This window comes from Myotis nattereri, assembly GCF_964212035.1.
Source record: "Myotis nattereri genome assembly, chromosome: 10".
In the NCBI taxonomy this organism is placed as follows: domain Eukaryota; kingdom Metazoa; phylum Chordata; class Mammalia; order Chiroptera; family Vespertilionidae; genus Myotis; species Myotis nattereri.
Window position 1 is genome coordinate 83,771,911 of NC_138085.1, and position 20,431 is coordinate 83,792,341.

The 20,431-nt window shown below is 60.6% G+C and overlaps 1 protein-coding gene across 1 annotated transcript in view; it reads left to right on the forward strand.

Moving 5' to 3' along the window:
* The window catches only part of MYT1L (myelin transcription factor 1 like), a 296,451-nt gene that overhangs the window by 262,605 nt on the left and 13,415 nt on the right, over window positions 1-20,431 (forward strand). Inside the window, exons 19-20 of the mRNA XM_081100618.1 lie at window positions 17,408-17,470; window positions 20,190-20,273. Of these exons, the coding sequence (XP_080956744.1) occupies window positions 17,408-17,470; window positions 20,190-20,273 (147 nt within the window). The remainder of the gene's footprint in view (window positions 1-17,407; window positions 17,471-20,189; window positions 20,274-20,431) is intronic.

Here is a 20,431-nt window from a genome sequence, read left to right on the forward strand (position 1 = left end):
GCCGCTGGCTCGGTAGCCTGGGAATGCCTGGTCCATGTGGGACCGTCTGCAGCCATGAGTGTGTCTGCAGGTGGGAAGTGGGTGCAGGCCGCGGGCTTCCTGGGTGCACCTGGCACCATGCATGTGACCTGGGCCTCAGGCTGCCGCGAGTTAGAGTGCGTGGGAGCCACCCCCACCCCAGGTTCCACGGCTCTGCTGGTCTGACACAGGTCCCTTGAAAGTGCCTCTGCGAACCCCCGGGAAGGCCCAGGCTCCTTTCACAGATGTGGGAACTGAGGCTCCCGGCTGGTGTGGCTCAGTGGCAGAGCGTCGACCCAGGAACCAAGAGGTCGCCAGTTGGATTCCTGGTCAGGGCCCAGGCCCAGGCCCAGGTTGTGGGCTCCATCCCCGGTAGGGGGCATGCAGGAGGCAGCCAGTCGATGATTCTTTCTCATCATTGATGTTTCTATCTCTCTCCCGCTCCCTTCCTCTCACTCTAAAAATCAATAAAAACATTTTTTAAAGGAACTGAGGCTCAGGCAAGACCCAGACAAGAGTCAGCGACACCTTTTCCACATGTCAAGCTACCTCTTCAAAGTTAATAACACTTTAGGTGTGCTCTTCCGCCGTGGAGAGTAGAGGTTTACAATTACCTGTGGCTCTAACCACACACACGCACACACACACACACACAGGCACACATAGGCACAGGCACACGCGCGTGCACACATAGGCATAGGCACACACGCATGCACATGCACGCACAGGTACACACGCATGCACACATAGGCACACACATGCACGCATAGGCATAGGCACACACGCATGCACATGCACGCACAGGTACACACGCATGCACACATAGGCACAGGCACACACACATGCACATGCACGCACATGCGCGCGCACACACATGCACCACTTTTCTGTCCCTGCAGCGCTCAGCATTCGGTCTCAGGCAGGGACCCCCAGGGAGGTGAGCTGGCGTGGGGTCCGATGTGGCTGAGCTGCAGACATGTCCCGCCTGGTGAGTGACGCCTCCTCCACTGGAGGCAGCGTCTGTGCGTCTGCACAGGTTCGTGAGGTGCACGCAGGCAGCACTTCCTGAAGCTCCCTGAGCAACCGCCTGCTGCAGACCCCCCCCCCCACTTCATCGTAGGAAGTAAAGGCCGATGTAAAGGACGCCCAGCGTAGGACATGGAGTCGGGCACAATGTCGTGAAACTTCCCAAGTCATGAGCTTGAGGGCGACTGCAGTCACACAGACCCCCCGGATGGACGTGCAGCAGGCACCACGCAGAGCTGCACCCCACGGTGGTCCACGGGGCCCTGCGGGGGGTGAACCAGGAAACCGCCTCCGTGTCTCTGGAGCCCAGCACTGCAGACGCTGCGGGGTCAGCCCCTGTGTCCCCTCCCGCCCCGCGGCCGGGGCGCCACGTGGGGCACAGGCGGCAGTGCCCTGCTTGTTCGCTGCTTCACCAGGTCCCAGCTGAGCACCTCCCTTCCTCTCCTCCTTCCAGTAGTTGGGGGAGCCCCCACCTTTACCGGGCAGGGCCCACAGCCTGGGTGGACCTTGCGCCCTCCGCCCACAGACCTGCTGGGCAGAGCCAGGGCCCTGGCTGGAACCGCCTGCCGTGAGCACTACTTACATGGGCCTTGACTTGTAAATTGGAGGTTTCATTCCAGTAAACACTTCACTAATTTACAGTTCCCTGGAGCAAAATGAATGAAATTGGAAATAAAGTAGATGTTCCCTTTGGGAAATTATTGACAAGGATTTTGGAGGGCATTTTCCTGGCAGTTTCAGGGCAAGAACCATTCTCTCCAGGTCTCTTCCCTGATTGGCAAACTCAAGGAGTGAAGGGCTGTGTGAGGGCCTGGGGGTGTGGATTCCTGCGCGGCCGCCGTCGTGTCCCGTCGCGCTGCGTCTTGGCGGGTTTGCTGCAGAAAGGGGTCTTTGTCTGGCAAGGTGACTTCTGCTCAGTCATCCACATCCCAGAGTCCAGGTCCACAGGGCTGGCTGCGTCCCTGTCACGAGGGTCGGAGAGCGCTGACCTTCAGGCCATGGGAGCGGGCGGCTGCCCTAAGAACACACGTCAGTCACCTGCTTCCTAAGAACCAGAACAAAAGTGTAACCAGCGTTACGACGTGTCTGCCGCTGTCCCACAGAACTCCCTGGGGGGCCACCTGGGCGGAGGGCCACCTCGCACCTGCACACCCCCCACCCCCACCCCCACCCCGTGGAGCTGGAGCAGAGCCGCAGCCACGTGCTCCTGAGCTCCTGGGGGGGGGGGGGAGGGGGCGTGGCTGAGGAACTGAACTTCCAATTACACTTCGTTTTATCACTTCACGTGAAACAGCACACGTGCCGAGTGAACACCTATACCAGACGGCCCGCCTGGAGCCTTAGACTCGTTCACATGGTTCTTCATGCATTTGCCACAGGCCAGTTCCCACTCGGGAACGTTATTTCCACAGCTGGAAAGTGTTTGGGTTTTTCAGCATCTGGGCCTTCAGTGCTTCTGTCCCATCACTGAGCCACTGATAACTAGTCCTTTTCTAGCGACACTCGGACACGTGTCCCTGTTGTATTCAAGGCCGTTGTAGACACACCTCCAAGCGTAGTGCGTGGAAACGGCCAGATCCGTAGCGAGCGTCTCCGGTTATTTTCAAAGGATCAATTCGCGACTTTCAAACTCGTACAGAAATCGCGTTTGGTTAGCAGGGGCTCCCTTCCTGGTGGCTGCGGGCCTGGCGGGGGGTGCGTGCGCACTGGGGCTACGCGCTGAGGCTGCGCCCCGGCACCTGCACAGGCCCTTCCAGCTCGCTTCCTGTTCGCCACCCACAGAGGAGCCGTGCAGGCCGCCTCTCTCCCGGGACCCAGTGCTGCTCCCTTCGCAGCCCAGGACGCGCCTCAGGAGCCTGGCACACCCCCTGCCGGAGCCCCAGCACAGATGTGTGACTGCAACTCACACCCACTGGGTTCCTGTCCTTCCCTTACTTCTCTGTAGCCACGGACTGATCAGACTTTACTACACACGTTTTTAAATCCTCACCTGAGGATGTGTTTTTATTTATTTTAGAGAGAGAGGAAGAGAGAAACATCGATGTGGGAGAGAGAGAGATCCATTGGTTGACCTCCTTACACGCCCAACCAGGGATTGAAGCCGCAACCTTAGGTTTGTGCCAGGCCAGGAATCAAACCACAGCCTTTGTGCACGGGAGACGCTCCCACCCGGAAGCCGGCCAGGGCTGCACACCGGCCGTCTGTGGAGATCAGCGGGGCAGCGTGCCACCCTCTTACCGGAGGGAGAGACGTGCTCTAAGACATTTTCACGTGGCTTTTTAGAAATAAAACCAACATAAGCTGAAAATTGAGAAAGTAGGAAAAGAAAAACTATTTATAACCTCGTCTCACTAAAGACATGTTGATGTTTTTATGAATCAGAGTCCATCTGTGAGCTCGGGCATGCTGTGTGCATAAGGGACTGTTATCTGCTCTTTCGTGGCTGCTTGTATTTCGGGGGGTTTCTGTGGCCTTCATCCCAGCAGAGCAGCCACGGCCCAGCCCAGCCTTGGCATATGGGCCCACCTGCCGGGCCTCCCTCGGCGCTGGTGGTGGGTGCGGCACCCGTGCCCCGAGGAGGGTGGCGTGGCCGTCATGGTGCGGCCTCTACGGGACCAGCGGTCAGGGCGTCCTGCAGCCACGGTCCTCCATGCTCCTTGTGATCTGCATGGAAGCCCCACCTCGGGGCCACTGCTCTGGGCTCCGCACCTGGCAGCAGGGACTCGTGGGAGCCCCGCCTCCGACAGATACCACGGGGGGTGCGGTGGGGGAAGGTTCTGGAACCTGAAACAGGGGCCCAGCCCCCAGGGGCTGCGAGGACCAGCCAGCCCTGTGGGAGGACGCGGAGACCGGGTGGTGAGGAGGGCCTGGGTCTCACCTGCCACCGGAGGGAGGCGCCACGCTGACAGGCGCGCAGACATCTCCCCTCGAAGACGCAGGAGACCCTCGAAGTGCACACCCAGTTCCTCCGTCACCACACGCGTGTGTGCGCGTCTCCGCACAGAAAGGACCTGCTGCCACTCAGCCCTCGCCACCGGCCCCGGCGGGGCCTGGTCCACCTAGCCCAGCACAGGACGGGCCCACACTCGCGCTGCCGCGTTCCTCCGCTGGACACGCATCTCACGCCGCGGTCCCCTGCGGCCTGGCCCTTCCTGCAGCGGCCTGTCCCGGTCACACTGGCGGTTTGCTCACCTGAGCGGCACTGGGACGTGGCGTGGGCCTCCCGCAGCCCTCCTGGCGCATGGCAGCTGGACTGGGAGCCACTGGAGCGAGTTGCTTGCAGAGCACGGCCTGGTGAGGAACCGTGAGTCTGAAGGGAGCGACGTCCCTGAACCAGGACCCTCTGGTTACTGAGGGAATACAGAGCTGGCCACGTCACTGTCCAAGGAGAAAGCCTGGCTGCCCTCAGCTGTCGCGTGTCAGCCAGCAGCCCGCAGAGCTTGACAGTCTGAGCCAACCTAGCGCCGACCGTACCTCACAGTCCACCTCTCAAGGAGGCCGTGCCCGGTGCAGCTCAGGCCCTGAGGCTGGTGGGAAGGGGTCGCTGGTCTTCCCACACTTCACACCCTTCCCGGAAAGATGGGTCTTCCCAGCGATCTGAGGAAAGGGGCGCACGCGTCGGGCACGTCCCGGCCCCTCCCGCTCCCCGGCCCCTCCTGTCCTGCTGCACACGTCCTGCTGCTCTTCATCCCTACAGCCCAGCCAGGAGGCTGCGAGCGCTGCACCGCCACCTGCCCTGGGACAGCCCTTAGACCAGGGGTAGGGACGCTTTTTTCTGCCGGGGCCATTGGGATATTTATAACATCACTCATGGGCCGTACAAAGTTATCAGCTTAAAAATTAGCTGCTGTATGTGGTCAAACATTAGTTAACTCAACCCTAATGCCCTGGCAGGGCCAGACCAAATGATGTCGAGGGCCTCATACGGCCCGAGGCCGGACGTCCCTACTCCAGGTCTGGACCGCGAGCTCCCAGGCCAGACGTCCAGCCCACAGGCGTTTCGGCAGCAGACCTCTGAGCACACGCTCTTCAGAGTTTGTTGACTGCCAAGGGAGTCTAGATCTATCTGTTGGACTTTATATTTTTATTTGTTTTAAATTAAATGTGGGGTGTTTCCAGCATGGTTCCTGACTTAGCTGGGCTCCCATGTGTGGGGCCAGGGCTCCCCCAAGACCCGTGCGTGTCCCCTGCTCGGTGTTTGGCACGCAGGACAGTGCCTGGCCCATGGTAGGCACAGGACGACCCCTCGAGGACTTAACTGAACCCTCAGTCATTCTGACGAACCCCGGCTTTCAGAGGGGAGCCTGTGGCTTGTTGGCAGCTCACTGTCAGAATATCCCTACGGCCTCGACCGCATCCTCTCTGTGCACGGGGGCGCCTTCTGCTTTCTCTTCCTTTCACATAATGACAAGGATTTTTTCCATAAAAAAAAAAAAATACTAGTCCCTGGCTTTTAATTCCCCAGAATAGCCAATAGAGCCAGGTTTTGAGCAAAGTAGGAATAATTTAAACGTTTGTCTTTTATTTCATTGCCAGTATTTGAGATGTGTCTATTATTTGTTTGCTTTGGAAAATTATTTTTTAAATCTGGTCAGAATATTTCAATTGCTTTATATTTCAATTGCCTTAATATTAGGACTCCTCAAGGACCTAAACATGTTTTAAAATCTTTGGGTTTTAGAAATGTGATGTGAGGAAGGCACGAGTGTCAGAGCGGGCCTCTTCCTGGGTGTGCCGGGCTGCTGCGGCACCCCCTCTCCGAGCCAGGAGCTGGGGCCTCCTTCCAGGCCCTGGCCCCAGCCCTGCCCGGCCGCCCTCAGCGGGGGACCTGCCACCCTGCCACCTGCTCAGCCTCTCCAGTTCCAGTCCCCACAGTGGCCCCCCTGACGGCTCGTTATAAAGATTAAATGCGTTAGTGTTTGCAAAGTGCTCAGAGCAGTGGCTGCGGAATCTGAGTGACCCCACGCAGGTCACTAAAAAGGTAATGGGAGCCTTTGTTCATGAAGAACCGGGTCTGGCTGTGGGGGCCGAGCAAGGGTTTCTGCAGAGGTGAGGCTGAGGGCTGGGCGGCGGGGAGGCCAGGAAGAGAGACAGTCGGGGCCTGGAAGTGAGCCAGCACCAGGGGTGGTGAAGGAAGCCAGACGCCTGGGCTGTGGAAGGGCCAATCAGCAAGGCCCAATGCCTCAGGGTGAGAGGGCTCTGTTCCTGTGTGTCCTCTGGTCTGATAGGGCGCAGTCCTGGCACCCTCGTGTCCACTTGCAAGTCAGGGTTAAAATCTTCAAATAACAGCGCCCGTCCCCCGTCAGGCTCACACCGGCCTAGGCCCGCTCACAGATCTCAGCCCCCAGTCCTGACGCACCCGTCCTGCCGGCAGCGTGGCCGTCCCCTCCGCCGTCCGCTCTTCCTCTATCTTCCAGGCGACCTCCGTGCTCCCGGGGCTGTTGCTGTGGCCGCGGCCCCTGAAGTGGGAGCAGTGGAGGGAGGCGTTCTCTATTCCCCGTCATCGTTGGGGGCGGGCAGGCGGTGCTGGAGATGTTGGGGAGCCCCCCGCTCCTTCCCCTTTTACACATCCAGGCAGCTCTCCTGGCCAACGGCCCACCCTCCACCTGCTCTCAGGGACACCTGACCCGTGTGTCTGGGTTTCCGCCTCGCTCTGTGGTCAGTCCCTGAGACGAGGGAGCTGGTTCTGACAGCGTTTCATTCCGGCTCATCCGAACAGTGGCTTTCCGGTGAGGCTGACGTGCACACTTTGGAGAACGTCTGCCGACCCCAAATCAAGGCTGTGTGTTCATAATCGGCCATCCTGTGCTCAGCACTCACCTGTGGGTTCCATCCAGTGTCTATACTTACTGCCCCTTCGCCCATCGCGCTCGGGGAGACTTTGTGATGCGTTGAAATCCTGACTCTCTCAGCAGATGGCTGGGGCTGCGGGCGGACGGGTAGCAGGCGGGCCAGCCAGCAGGGGTGGCCTGGGAGGACTGGCCACAGAAAGGGCTTCCCGAGGGGACGGGCCATGCGATGCCTGCGTGGGATCACTCAGATCCCGCAGCCTCTTTGCGCACAGGCGAGACTTCCACCCCGGCTCCGTGACGAGGGGGACGGTGTGGTTCCGTCTCTGATGTGCCGTGGGCTCTAATAAATCCCATGAACAAAACACGTGCATCGCATGAAAACCACGGGAAAGGCCTCTTCCCAGCGCCCCGCACGGAGTGGCTCCGCCCCCGCGGTGGGAAGCCGGCCGCCTGTCCACCTGAGGACGCTGCTGCCTCCCCTGCTTTCCCTGAGGGCTGGGCCCCAGGCAGCTGAGAGGGAGCCGGTGGCGGAGGCGGGGCTGGAGACCGCCCACCAGCCTTGCTCCCCTGAGGTCTGGTTCCCTGACACGCAGGTGATCCAAGTCTTAGGGGAAGAGGAAGTGGCGGAGTCAGCGTTACAGGCCAGGGCAGTGCAGGTGACCACCTTCCAGCTGACCAGGGAGGCGGGGGGAGGACCGCCCAGCGCTCTCCTCCGTCCTTGTCCCTCACGTGTGCAGAGCGGCTCGTCCCTGGTCCGTTGTGAGCCTTGTTGTCCTCGGCCTGTGGCTGCGAGGCCCATGGCCGTGTCGTGACCTGGAGAGTGTGCTGAGCTGACACGCTCAGCAGTGAGAGGCTGCTGATGGGCTCCAGCATCAGGACACCAGCCACCGCGCTCCGCCCAGGCCTGCTTCTTGGCTGACAAGGCAGGGCAGTCCTGTGATGGGCCACACACACAGCAGGCTCACCCGCTGTCGCCAGCGCATGGAGAGGAGGTACTGGCCGCACACGAGGCTGATCCGTGTGTGGGACACGGACACAGAAACTGGCCAAGCTGCATCCGACTCAGACTCTCCTGGTGGCCCCGGGGGGGGGGGGGCCCTAGATGCAGGGCAGCCCCTCGGCTCTCAGGGCTCTGAGCCTGGCCCATGAGGCTCTGAGGCCCGTGTGCCCACGTCCTGGTTCTGGCTGTGCTGTCATCTGGGTGAGAGGTGGTGTGCTGAGCCCCGTCCTGGTTCTGGCTGTGCTGTCATCTGGGTGAGAGGTGGTGTGCTGAGCCCCACTCCCCGATGCCCAGACCAGGTTTACGGTTTCCCTGCGCACAGGGATGACTGAGGGAGGAGGTTGCCATGACAACGCACTCCCTCAGCGCCCCTCCCAGTGGCAGGCTGCCTGTGGGCTGCAGGGGCTGCCCGGTGCCCCCTTCCTCCCACTGGTGGCACTGCCCTGCCTCCGGCCAACCATGGCCAGGCCCCCCTCCCCACCCGCCGCTGGGAGACGTGTGAACAAGACCTTCCGCCAGCCTCCTGGGCACCGAGTCCAGCTGCGGAGGTTTCTCCTTCCGCCTCTCTCTCCCTTTCTCCAGGAGCCACGGCTGCCCCCCCACGGCTCACACAGGCCACTTCAAACGCGCCTCTTTGCTGAGAAACACATCAGGCGTCAGGCAGTGAGGTTTCTACGAAATGCTCTCAGGTCTGAAGCTCAGCTCTGAGCTCGCTTTGCATGAAAGATGGATGTTAATACTCACGTTCCCCCGCCAGCGACGCTGCTTCTGCTGGAGGCGGCTGGTGCGCGTGAGTGGAGGACGCGCGTGGCGAAGGCCGGCCCAGTGACCTGAGCCTGTCACTAACGAGTGTGTCTACCTCCAGTCACGCGTGTGGCGCCTGGTGCAGGCGGGAGTGGCAGACAGCACCGCGCAGCCTCAGACCTGCTCTGGGAGAGCCAGCCAGGGCGCCACCCACCCTGTGGCCGGGGTCAGGGCCTCCAGTTCCCGTCTCCCTCTCAGCATCCTGCCTCCTCCGGGCAGATGGGAAGGCCCTGGAGGACGGCCCTTGCCCCCTCCTCTCCCCTCCCTGCCCTCCCCCTCCTGCCCTCCCCCTGCTCTCCTCCTGCCCTCCCCCTCCTCTCTTCCTCCTCCCCCCTCCTCTCCCCTCCCTGCCCTCCTGCCCTCCCCCTCCTGCCCTCCCCCTCCTCTCTTCCTCCTCTCCCCCCTCCTCTCCCCTCCCTGCCCTCCTGCCCTCCCCCTCCTGCCCTCCCCCTCCTCTCTTCCTCCTCTCCCCCCTCCTCTCCCCTCCCTGCCCTCCTGCCCTCCCCCTCCTGCCCTCCCCCTCCTCTCCCTTCACTCCCCCTCCTGCCCTCCCCCTCCTCTCTTCCTCCTCTCCCCCCTCCTCTCCCCTCCCTGCCCTCCTGCCCTCCCCCTCCTGCCCTCCCCCTCCTCTCTTCCTCCTCTCCCCCCTCCTCTCCCCTCCCTGCCCTCCTGCCCTCCCCCTCCTGCCCTCCCCCTCCTCTCCCTTCACTCCCCCTCCTGCCCTCCCCCTCCTCTCTTCCTCCTCTCCCCCCTCCTCTCCCCTCCCTGCCCTCCTGCCCTCCCCCTCCTCTCTTCCTCCTCTCCCCCCTCCTCTCCCCTCCCTGCCCTCCTGCCCTCCCCCTCCTGCCCTCCCCCTCCTCTCCTCCTCCTCTCCCCCCTCCTCTCCCCTCCGTGCCTCTTGCCCTCCCCAGCCACCTGCCCACCTGAAGTGCTCCCTGGTCCCAGGCTTCTCCTCAGTGGAACTGACTCCAGGACCAGCCCCCAGGTCAGCGCATCCACACCTCGTGGTCAGAGGTTCCCTGACCCCCCTCTGCTCTGTTGCCAGCCCTGCTCATAGGGAAGCCAGGCCGTCCCTGGCTGGTAGGAACAGGAGTCTGCAGAAGCTCATGTCGCTTTCCTGACACCTTCTCCTCTCTCCCATTTATGGCCTGAGAAGCCGCGTGGTCACGAGTGAAGGCGTCCCAGCTGTCGCTCCTCATGGGCACAGCATCCCCCCTCCTGGGCTGTCTCCTCGCCTGCACATGGCCCGTCCCCGCCTGGGCCGGTGTCTAAACCTTGGCCAAACTGTCTGAACTTGTTTACAAATTGGCCAGAAAAACAAGAGGTGAAACGTGATAAGCAGGTTCTGTGGGAGGAGGGAGACGGTGCCAGGGCGCCCCTCACATCGTACTTTCAAACGTCTCCTCTGCGGTCACGGGGCGACACTGGTTAGTCAGGCCGCGCGGTTCTGGGGCGCATCCCCCACAGCCTGGTCTCCTGCGTCGCCATCTTCTGCCCTCTCTGCCGGCCCCTCCCGCTGGCAGCCGGCACGTTCTCTGCCTGTGCCTGTCCCTCTGCCTGCTTGTCCTGCTGGTCACCTGTTGCTCTGTGTGAACCCACCTGTGAGTGAGACCCGGCCGACTTACCTCCCGTAGCAGTGCTCCGTCTCACCGCCGTGTGGTTGCAAGTGGAGGTATTCCGTCCTTTCTCGGGGGGATGCCACGTGTGTCCGAACCACATCTTTGGTCTCCAACCAGCGTCCACGGACCTGGGTGGGCCCCATGCTTGGCTGCTGTAAATAATGGTGCAGTGAGAGGCTGACAGAGAAGGAAATAAACAGAAAGAATAATATCTTAGAGCCAGGTACTTAGAAACAAGAGGCTAGGGCAAGAAACAGATTTGGGGGAGCAAGAAGAGAAAAGATACAGAGTGGCCCCAAGTGCGAGAAATTGGAGAAAATTCCAGGATCACACGAGTGGCCAATGAGGCATGGAGTCTTGTAATTTCTCCTGATGAGAATTATAAAGCACTTTCTCGCCTGACTGGCGTGGCTCAGGGGTTGAGCGGCGACCTATGGACCAGGAGGTCAGGGTTCGATTCCCATCAGGGCACAGGCCCCGGTTGTGGGCTCCATCCCCAGTGGGGGGCGTGCAGGAGGCAGCCGGTCCAAGGTTCTCTCTCGTCACTGATGTTTCCATCTCTCTCTCCCTCTCCCTTCCTCTCTGAGATCAATAAAAATGTATTAAGAATACTTCCCCTGTGAGACAGAATAGAGCTTCAAAAAATGACAGACCCACAAACACAGCAAAGAGAAAACGCACTGAAAACAGGAACAAACTTCCGCTAATGGAGCTCGTGGCCCTGGGACCCTCTCCTGGCCCGGCCCCTGCCTCTCCGGCCGCTGGCTCGCACCCCCAGCTCTGGAGAGCCCGCCTGCTTCCCAGTGCCACAGCCCTCTTCCCCGTGTAACTCAAACTGCTTTAAACCGGGTGGGGACAGAGCTGGAGCCGCTGTCCCGGGTCCCTGTGCGTCCACAGCCTCGCCCTCAGGCCCTGAGGCGCGGGGCAGGCTCACTGGGACCGAGAGCGTCCGCAGACCTGTCAGCAGAGCTCGCCCGGTGGGTTGGGTGCCCCTCCGCCCCTTCCCATCTGCCCTTTGGAGCCTGGCCTGGCACCGCTGCCTGTGAGCAGGGCCCTGTGGCCGCATAGGGGCCATGGGGTGGGCGGACCGCCCGGCTCTGCCCAGTGCAGTCCAGTTGGTTCCCGGTGTCAGGAAACTGGCCTTGTCTGGCCAGCCCTCCGCAGGAGCTGCTCCCGCCCTCCCGCCCCGTCCCACCCCCTGGGCCCAGTCAGCAAGCTTCCGGGGACTCACTGTTTCCTCCCGGCCAGCTGGGCTGGTGGCAGGTGCCTTCTCACGCTCAGAGGCAGGGGCGCTGTGGAAGGCACCCCTTCCCACACCCCTCAGCAGCCCCCAGGGCCAGAGGGAGCCCGGCCACAGCCCCCGCGAGTCTTTAAACCCGTGTCTCACATATAATGTCACTCGCTGCCCAGAGCTCAGCTCAGCGGCCCCAGGTGAGTACCCCCCCCACCCCACCCCCGTCCCAGCGTCCCAGCGTCCCAGCGCGGGTGGGTCTCGCCTGCCGAACCGGAGAGCCGGGGGACGCGCAGGCCGAGGGTCAGTCCCGGGGACGGAGGTCCGGGGGGTCCGGTGCCAGCCGGCTGCGCAGTCACCTTGTGTGTTTTTTCTTGCATGGGTCCTCGCGTCACTTCCAATTGGCCTGCGGCTCCCAGCCTTGTTAGCGCCCCCGCTGCTGGCCTGCATGTGCTCCGCAGCAGTTCCCGGGACGCCCCGTAGATGAGGGACGGCAGCATGCGCTAGGTACGTGTGCCCCGCGGAGCTCTCCCGGCCCCGGACGCCGTGCAGGGGCGGCAGCGGAGTGTGGCGACCAGGGCCGAGTAGGCTCCCCCCCCGCCCCCCCCACCCCCCCGCCAGCCAGGCTGCGGCCCACACCGGCGCCCTGGAGGCTGAGAATGAGGGGCTGCATGAGCACGGACGGCCAGGCCCACCCTGGGTCCCGCAGCGCGGACAGAGCAGGCCAGACTCGGTCGGGGCTCCCTTGGAGGCCGGAGCCCTAGAGCCCTGGTCGCCGGCCTGACACACGCCAGGGCCGCACCCCCTCCGGGCACCCGGGGCCCCAGTTGGGGGGCGGGCAGAGGGGGTTCACGTGGGACACGTTAGAGCTGAGCCGATGCTGACCCAAGCCTCCAAGTCAACATTCGCACCTCCTGGCACACACCCTGCTCACCAGGCTTGAGCGGTGCACGCACCCTCCAGGGGCTGCGCAGAACGTGCGCTTGCCCGGTTCATCCCGCACAGCCCAAGGGGGGCCGCAGGGACCGGCTGCGAAGCCCCTTGGCCACCTGCTGCCCCGGCCACAGCCCCCGCGCCCCTCAAACCACAGCTCTGACTTCCTTCCACGCGATGACCCTTCCGCTCTAGCAGCCTGAGCCTGCTCCACTGTCCCCTGAGTCACCACGTGGCGTGTTTAACTGATGCTGAAGGTACTTTTAGAATTCTTTTCCGTGTGTGTTTGTTTTTAGTGTAATTTTAAAGAAAGTACTTAGAGCCAGAAGAGAAAGGTGGGTTTTGTCCACACATTATGTAATCGAAGGGCAGTCTCCCCCCGGCTCTGCGGGCACAGGGGTGCTGTCCGAGTTGGTGTGTGGTTTTCAGAGCCTTGGGCACCGCAGCCCAGGGGGCACAGCCCCACCCGAGCTCAGGCAGGAGGAGGTGGGAGGGACACAGAGCACACAGGCCGGAAAGTGAGGTCCAGAAGGAGAGAGAGTTCAGTGTCTCACAGGTTGAAACATAACCCCAAGGCTTCGTCTTTCCTTGAGTCTCGGGGAATATGTGTAAGAAACTGGGCAGCCGTGAGGCACTAGCTCCTGAGCGACCTGCGTTCTCTCCGGGAGAGCGCTGTGGAGGAGCCGCATGGAGATCAGGGTGTGAGGGCGTCCCACAAAAAGGTGTGCACACACTTTGAATAATTATGGAGACAGTTTTTAATTAAAGTACACAATATTCTCAAAATTGAGCTCTCAGCTGTTAAAGTGTGTATACATTTTTTGGAACACCCTGTATTTTTATTTTTTACTTCTCTGTGTTTATTTTTTTTCTTAATTATGTGACCAAAAACATCAAAATTAAAAAATACATTTCTAGAGTTATATCTCTTTAGGCAAAAAAAAAAAAAAGCTTTCAAATTGAACTTTTTATATAAATTGGGCAAAGGCTTTTATATATGAAGCCTGAATCATTCCAATTCACTAATGGATTTTGCTACCATCAACAAGGCTTAATTTTACATTTTTATGACTTCTTTGAAACTTGAGAACAGGAAGAAAAAAAATGATACTTTTTCATCTTTTGTGTTTTACTTATTAAGTTCCCTCGCTAGCGTGGCCGTGAAAGAAAGGAACAGAAAGCATCGAGGGACCGTTTTTCTGTATGTTTCGGCCCCTGTGCTCAGAGCCGGGGCAGGTGTGCAGTTGTCCCTGTGGGGTCTGGTCAGTGGGTTGGGCGGCTGCACGGACGGACCAGCCCAGACCCGCAAGCACATGGCGGTGCTCGGGCTCTGTGTGCGAGACGTGGCGTTTCCCTTCGTGCTCCAGCCTCTTACGTAACACAGCTGTGGCTCACGTCCTCACGTTGATCTTGGAGGCCCGGGGCTCACCCCCTGGAGGAGGCACCTGGATGTTCTCACGGGTAATTGGGCGGTGATGCGACTTCAGCGGGCGGGCTAACTGTTGGCATTGCTGTCACCCCGTGTCCGGGCTGTGGCTTGTGATGAAGTGTAGGTGGCAAGTCTCGCTGAAGGACACCAGAGGCAAGCCCCGGTGGCGGCGGCGCTGTGTGCAGGCTGCGGGCGGGGCGTCGTGGCGGTGTGGCTCGGCGCGGAGGTAGTGGGCTCTTCTCTGACGGTGAGGAGTGTGTGTCGCGACCTCCGTGTCAGGGTGGTCAGTGATGGTCCTAGGTGGGTCCCAGTAGAACCGGGGTTTGGGGGCAAATGTGTAGAGGCAGCTGTGAGCAGGCGGCACCCTGAGAGGCTTGGGCCCGGTCTCCGGCGTCTCAGATCTGCCGCCGCAGCAGGAGGAGGGCCGGCTCAGGACACCAGAACTCCAAGCTGTGAGCGGCCCTGCCTTTCCTTTTTAGATTTGGCCCAGATACCGCAAAATTCAAACACATTTAAAACTTCTTTATTATGACTTTTCCGCCCCATTCTTAAATGTCTATACAAGACCAGTGTTTCCAGCCAGATGATAACATATGGCACCCAGAATTCTCTTCTTTCCGTTTTACTGAGAGCCTGGGGCAGACGCCACATCACACACCAGGCGGGGTCCAACATGCTTTGTCTTGAAGTTCTCCATGAGGGGGCCGGGGTGGATGCTCGGATCATCTGTGTGCTTCCTCCGTGGTTTTACCAGTGGTGCCTGTGGCGTGGAAGAGACGAAACACGTGGAGCGGGTGTTGTACTTAACACACCCTTGTATATAGGAGCTTAAAATAGACTCATGCCATTGTCGAGGCAACGCCCGGCAGCGAGGGGGGCGCTGTATGGCGGGCCCTCCCCGGGCGTCCGACACGCCAGTGTGAGAACCTGTGCCTGCCCGGCAGGCAGTTTCCATAGAAACCAGTCAGCCTCCTCTGCCATTTCGAACCCAAGCCGAGCGGCGCGTGCTGCCGCCGCGTTCTGTCCACGGGATTCGGATCCCGAGCAGCCGCCCCTCCTGGAGGGGACGTGGGCCTGGCTGGGGGTGCAGAAGGGTTTTGCTCATGGCTTTTGTAGCCGTTACCGGGGGCCCTGGCGCGGCCCCGCCTGAGCACCCAACACCCCTTTTGTCAGATGGACAGTCACTTCCTCATTCACCGAGGGAAGAAAACAGAATTTTGAATGTTGAGGTTTCTTAGCTAGGAAATTCGCAGGTAGCTCTGAGTTTCAAAAGCCTTACAGTCTTGAAACCCCCCCCCCCTCTCCTCCTCCCTCCTCCCCCCATCCTTCCGCCCCCCAACCTCCCGCAGCCCCACAGACAGCAGGGGGCAGGCCAGCTGCCGAACTGGAGACCCTGGAGATAGAAACAGACCTTTTCAGAAAGCAAGGCCTCTTTCTAGGAATGAAAGCTCCAAAAATGAGCCAAATCGGTGTTTTGTTTTTATGGTGATAAAGGCATTTTAAATGCTTCTTTGTTAAATCACATGATGCATTTGTACATGGCTTAATCACATAGAAATGACTCTGAAACCCTTTTTATAATTAGTCAAACCTGACTTCCATGTGTAGGATTTTGGCTGTAATGCCTCACTTTAAACTTGAACAGAATAATGTCACTCTCCTGCCGCATAGAGAACAGCATATGAAACAATGTCGACTCGTGTGAAAATGAATAAATTTTAAATAAGTTTTCACTAAGTTCTTTTAGGAAAAATTTAGGATTTTTTTTAAAGCAAAAGCAAGGCCAAGTGTGTGTTATTGCCGGTGGGAAGATCCCTGCTCCCTGTGCGTTTCCTCTGGAGACTCCTGAGGACCAGCTCCCGTCGGACAGCCTCGAGCTGCAGTGTCCCTCCCGGGGCTCTGGGCTCGCCGTCCAGGAGGCGCCACTGGACAGCACAGCGTCCAGCCATCACTCAGGCAGTGACCACTTGGCCTTGACAGAACAGTCTTGTGACCAGACAGAAACAGCTGCCACCTGGACAGCAGTCGAGTCGGCAGTCAGATCTCCGCTGTTTCGATCCTGATTCTGCTTTAACCTCTCATTGCTTCTCACTCTCCTACTTTAAAGGTCCCAACCCCCCGCCCCCCACCCCCGTGCCCACCAGCAACTTCTCTACGCCCCTCATGCTGTCACTCTTTAATTCTGCGACAGCACACGCTATAGCTTAAGCTTGAACCTTCAGGACAATATGGCAGCTACCAATTTCTACACCCTCAGACCTAGACTTGTTTCCTCTCTTGGGGCTAAAGGAGAAGGTGACAGCTTCTAATACCAAATATTGTTGATACATCCAACTGGCAAAAGATGGCATTCCCCGCATTGAACGCAGTCCAGGCTCACGTATCTCCCCTCCACTCCCCACGCTCGTCTGGCCACGAGGACGTCCGTCTGTGAGCAGGTCATGCACTGGTCCCAGCACCCGTGTCCAGGGAGGCACCCTGAGTGGGAGGCACACCTGATCCCTTAGAACAGCAGTTCTCAACCTGTGGGCCGCGACCCCTTTGGCGGTCGCCTAAAACCATCCTGCAGGTCAGATATTTATATTACGGTTCATCACAGTAGCAACATGACAGTCTTGAAGTAGCAACGGACATAGTTTTATGGTTGGGTCACCACATGAGGAGCTGCATTTAAAGGGCCGGAAGGTTGAGAACCGCTGCCTTAGAAGCAGTGGGCATCTGTTCAGGATTTAAAATCTGTGATTTGTGTCCTCAGTTTTTACATTTCTGGAGGAACACATGCAACTGAAATGGCTTAAAGGGAAACTGTCTTTGCAGAACTGTCTGGTTATTCTTGAGAGGGCGTGCTTAGGAAGTGATTTGGAGGAGAATCGCTAAAACGTTGTCAGCGCTCTCCCCATAGTGCGAGGCAGCGTGGGAGAGAAGAGTGGACGGCCTGGCTCGGAGGTGAGGCAGAGGCAGTAGGTGCCGGAGCCGATCGAAGCGTCTTAGCTGCCTTGGCCCGGCTGCTCCACGGTCAGCTAAGAGTAACAAGGACGTTCAGGTAGATCTGCCTGCCCAGTGGGCTGATAGGTGGAGCTCACCCCAGGGCCAGGGCCGGTTGCTGCCGCCCTGGCATCGGCTGACCAGTTAGGAGCGTGGAGCATCGTGTCCTGGGCCTGGCAGTTTAGACCCCTGGGCACACATGTCTGAGGGAGAGCCTTGCTTCACGTGTGTGCTGGGGTGCTGCCAGGCCTGTGGTGCCCACCTGCAGCGGCTCCAGGGAGGGGGCAGCCGGGTCCTGGAGACAGGGGACAGGCTGCAGCAGCCAAGGGCCACGCTCCGGGCCTGCGTCCCAGGCAGGGGCAGGGCATCAGGGCCCCTGGAGAGTGTCGCTGGGGTGGAAGGAAGAGGCGGCCCAGGCTGGTGTCCACGCAGCCGGAGCCGCGCCACATGCCCTCCTCACATGGGAGCGTGCGCTTAAGGGAGCTCGCTTTCTGGAGAAATAAGAAAGTTATTGTCCAGGGGATTTCATTCCTTTCAAGTAAATTGCCCTGTTTGTGTGTTTAATCATAGGTGCCCCACCCCTGGCTGCGACGGCTCTGGGCACATTACCGGCAACTACGCTTCCCATCGAAGGTACGTGGGGCTCTGTGCTCCCCTTGAAACCATCCTTTCTTGTCACCCTCCTGCCGGGATCCTGCTGCCGGCCCTGGCACCCACTGACCCCACTGGTACATGGTCGCACAGAGCAGCCGTGCCCTGCGGGCTCACTCAGAGAGCGAGCTCCCCTGGGGCAGCCCAGCCCCTGGCAGAGCTCTCTCTGCAGCTGGCTCCACCCACAGCAGCTCTACAGGCAGCGGTAGTGCGTGTCCTTAGCTGAGAGAGTAGATCCAGGAAGACCTAAGGCCCCAGAGGACAGTCCCTGTGGGGCAGGCTCTGATGCCCTCACAAGTCAGATTGGAGCCCCAGGCTGCACAGTCCTGCCAGCCCGGCCGCAGAGCCGACCTCACAGAACTGCTGAAGCTCACGCGTCACGTGCGGCCACTCCCAGGAGGAGGCAGCATCCACACGTGGCTCAGAGCGGCCGTCCCGGGGAGCAGCCGCCATCGGGGCGAGCGACACTCGGTCCACAGCCTGTGAGCGCCCACTAGGCCGGGCCTGTGCCGGGAGCGGTTGAAGAGGCTTTGGTGCGATGTCGGCGCAGGGTGGGCCTCGGCCCTGTGGTGGGTGCGAGAACCTCCTACCGTGTTCAGGGGAACAAGCCAGCGCCAGAAGGACCAGGTCTTTCTGAATGGAGGCCGTCGGGTGAAGGACAACAGGGCCGCAACTAAACAATGGACAGCAGTGGGCCCTGCCGGCAGCCACTCACCACAGCTCAGCAGGACGGGGCTGTCCGGCAGCCGAGCGGAGCCTTCTGCTTGAGTGCCCCCCGACCCCACCCCCACCCCCCACAAACAGAGAGTCAGGACGCCAGAGGCACGTCCGCCGGCCACACCGCCCACCCCGTGGGGCTGGTCGGCGGGTCAGAGGTCAAGCCCTGCAGCCATCCAGTGACCCCACCAGGGGGGGATGCTCGCTGGCCGGCACAGCTTGTTTCCTTGCCAGGTCCTACTGCCACCCCCGGGCTCCTGGGGTCCGCCTGGCGCTGCCCACGTCATGGGCTGGAGAGTTCATTGCTGTGGGAGCCACTGCAGGTGCTGAGCAGGTGCTGCTGTGACAGCCGGAGATTCCCCGACGTCACCAGTGCTGTGGCCCCCGCCACGGCCCAGCGTCAGACCAGCCTCCTTGCGCTGAGCTGGTTCACCAGGCGTCTTAACGGAGAACCTCAGGGTCACCTCCAGAAAGCGTAGCCAGCGTCAGGTCATTGGTTTAGAGCAAATGCAGTAAAACTAGACCTAAAACGCCAGTTAAATGTAAAAAGTCAAGCAGACGAGTTGCTGCAGCAGCAACACCCAAATCAACGCGCTCTGAGGACCAGGAGGGACGGGTGGTGGTGCCGCGGGTACAGGCACCTGGGGGAGCTGCAGGGAAACGGGGTGTGAGTCCTGCTAAACACGTGGTGGGGAGCTCGGCCTCCAGGACACGTCGCCCAAGTCTGGGAGGCCGGGCGGGCTTTTCGCACAGAGAAGGTGGGTGAGCGACGGACTGAAATGTCCGCTCCCACCGCGCTGGGCCCGCCTCCCACAGCACACATCGGAGTGAAGGGCAACAGCCAGAGGACAGAGCCGGTGCCGGCCAGTGAGGGGCGGGCACGCCTGCGGGAGGCTCTGGGGCAGCTGGACGGGAGGCAGGAAGGGCCTCGGCCTCAGTCCCGGCGGGACAGAAGCCTCCTAACAGGACGGGTGAATTCTGCTCAAGTCCCTGCTCGAGGGTCCCCTGTGGGCCCTGCAGGTCCGCAGAGGAGGCAGAGGGGTGAGCGGCAGAGTCCCCTTCACGTCCATGTGGACGCTCTGACCAAAGAGAATCACGTGTTCGGGAAGGACCGGCAGCCCCATCGGAGAGCCGCCCCTCGGGAGCCTGCGGGGCACTGGAGCCCACAGCCGCCCAGAGGCAGGGCTGCCCCTCCCAGCACACAGCGCCCGCGGCTCCCGCGGCTCCTGCGGCTCCCGCGGCTCCCGCGGCTGAGGTGTGGAGGCATGAATTCCCACCTCACTCAAACCAGAGTGACTTTGCCGGGTTTAACTTTGGACCCTAAAGAAGGAATCACACACACAGACCCGCACTGGGAGAAGGTCTGAGGTCCCTGAGCACTGTCTCTGCCCACACCTGGCGGGCCTCCTCGGCTCCTTTCGCCTCCAGCTGACACGGGGCCGCTCGCTCTGGAGTGCAGGCGAGGAAGCTGAGACTCGCGGGAGAGAAGGGCCTGTCCTGGGCACCCCTCCCAGCGTCCGTCTCCGAGCCCCTGCCCACCGAGCAGATGGTCTCCAGCTGCTGGCTCTGCAGGGCGCTCCATGCTGGGTGGGCAGTGCGCAGCGGGTTTTCACTTCCACGTTTTAAGCAAAAACACGGGAGTCTTTAAATGTTGACCAATGCTTAGTTCTGCTTTTCTGGGGGTTCCGGCGCTCAGTTGGTGGCAGGAAAGTTCTCCGGTTTCCATCAGCGTGGAAGTCAGCAAGAAGCGAGTCATCTGGAGAGAGCCACCAGCCTGAGCGTTAAGCCCGTGAGAACAGGCCCCGCGCGGCATTCAGGGCCGGCCAGGCCGCCGCCCCTGCAGGAGGGAGGCTTGGAGAGCGCAGAGGGGCTGGGCCGGGAGGACCCAGATTGTGTTTTCCTGCGGGAAGCGGGCTCTGGAGAGAACGCGGTCAAGGAGCCGAGGCCGGAGCGGGGGGCGCACTGACCTCGTGCTTCTCCTCAGCCTTTCAGGGTGCCCGCGCGCCAAGAAGAGCGGCATCCGGATAGCGCAGAGCAAGGAGGACAAGGAAGACCAGGAGCCCATCAGGTGCGCGGGCGGGCGGGGCGGGGCCCCAGGGCACCTGTGGGGAGCAGGTGAGAGTCGGTGGGGAGGACACGCTTTGGGATGTCAATCCACTGCAAGGTCAGATCATTTAAACCCAAACCAAATCGGATGTCTAAGCTGTGGTTGATGTGACAGGTGAA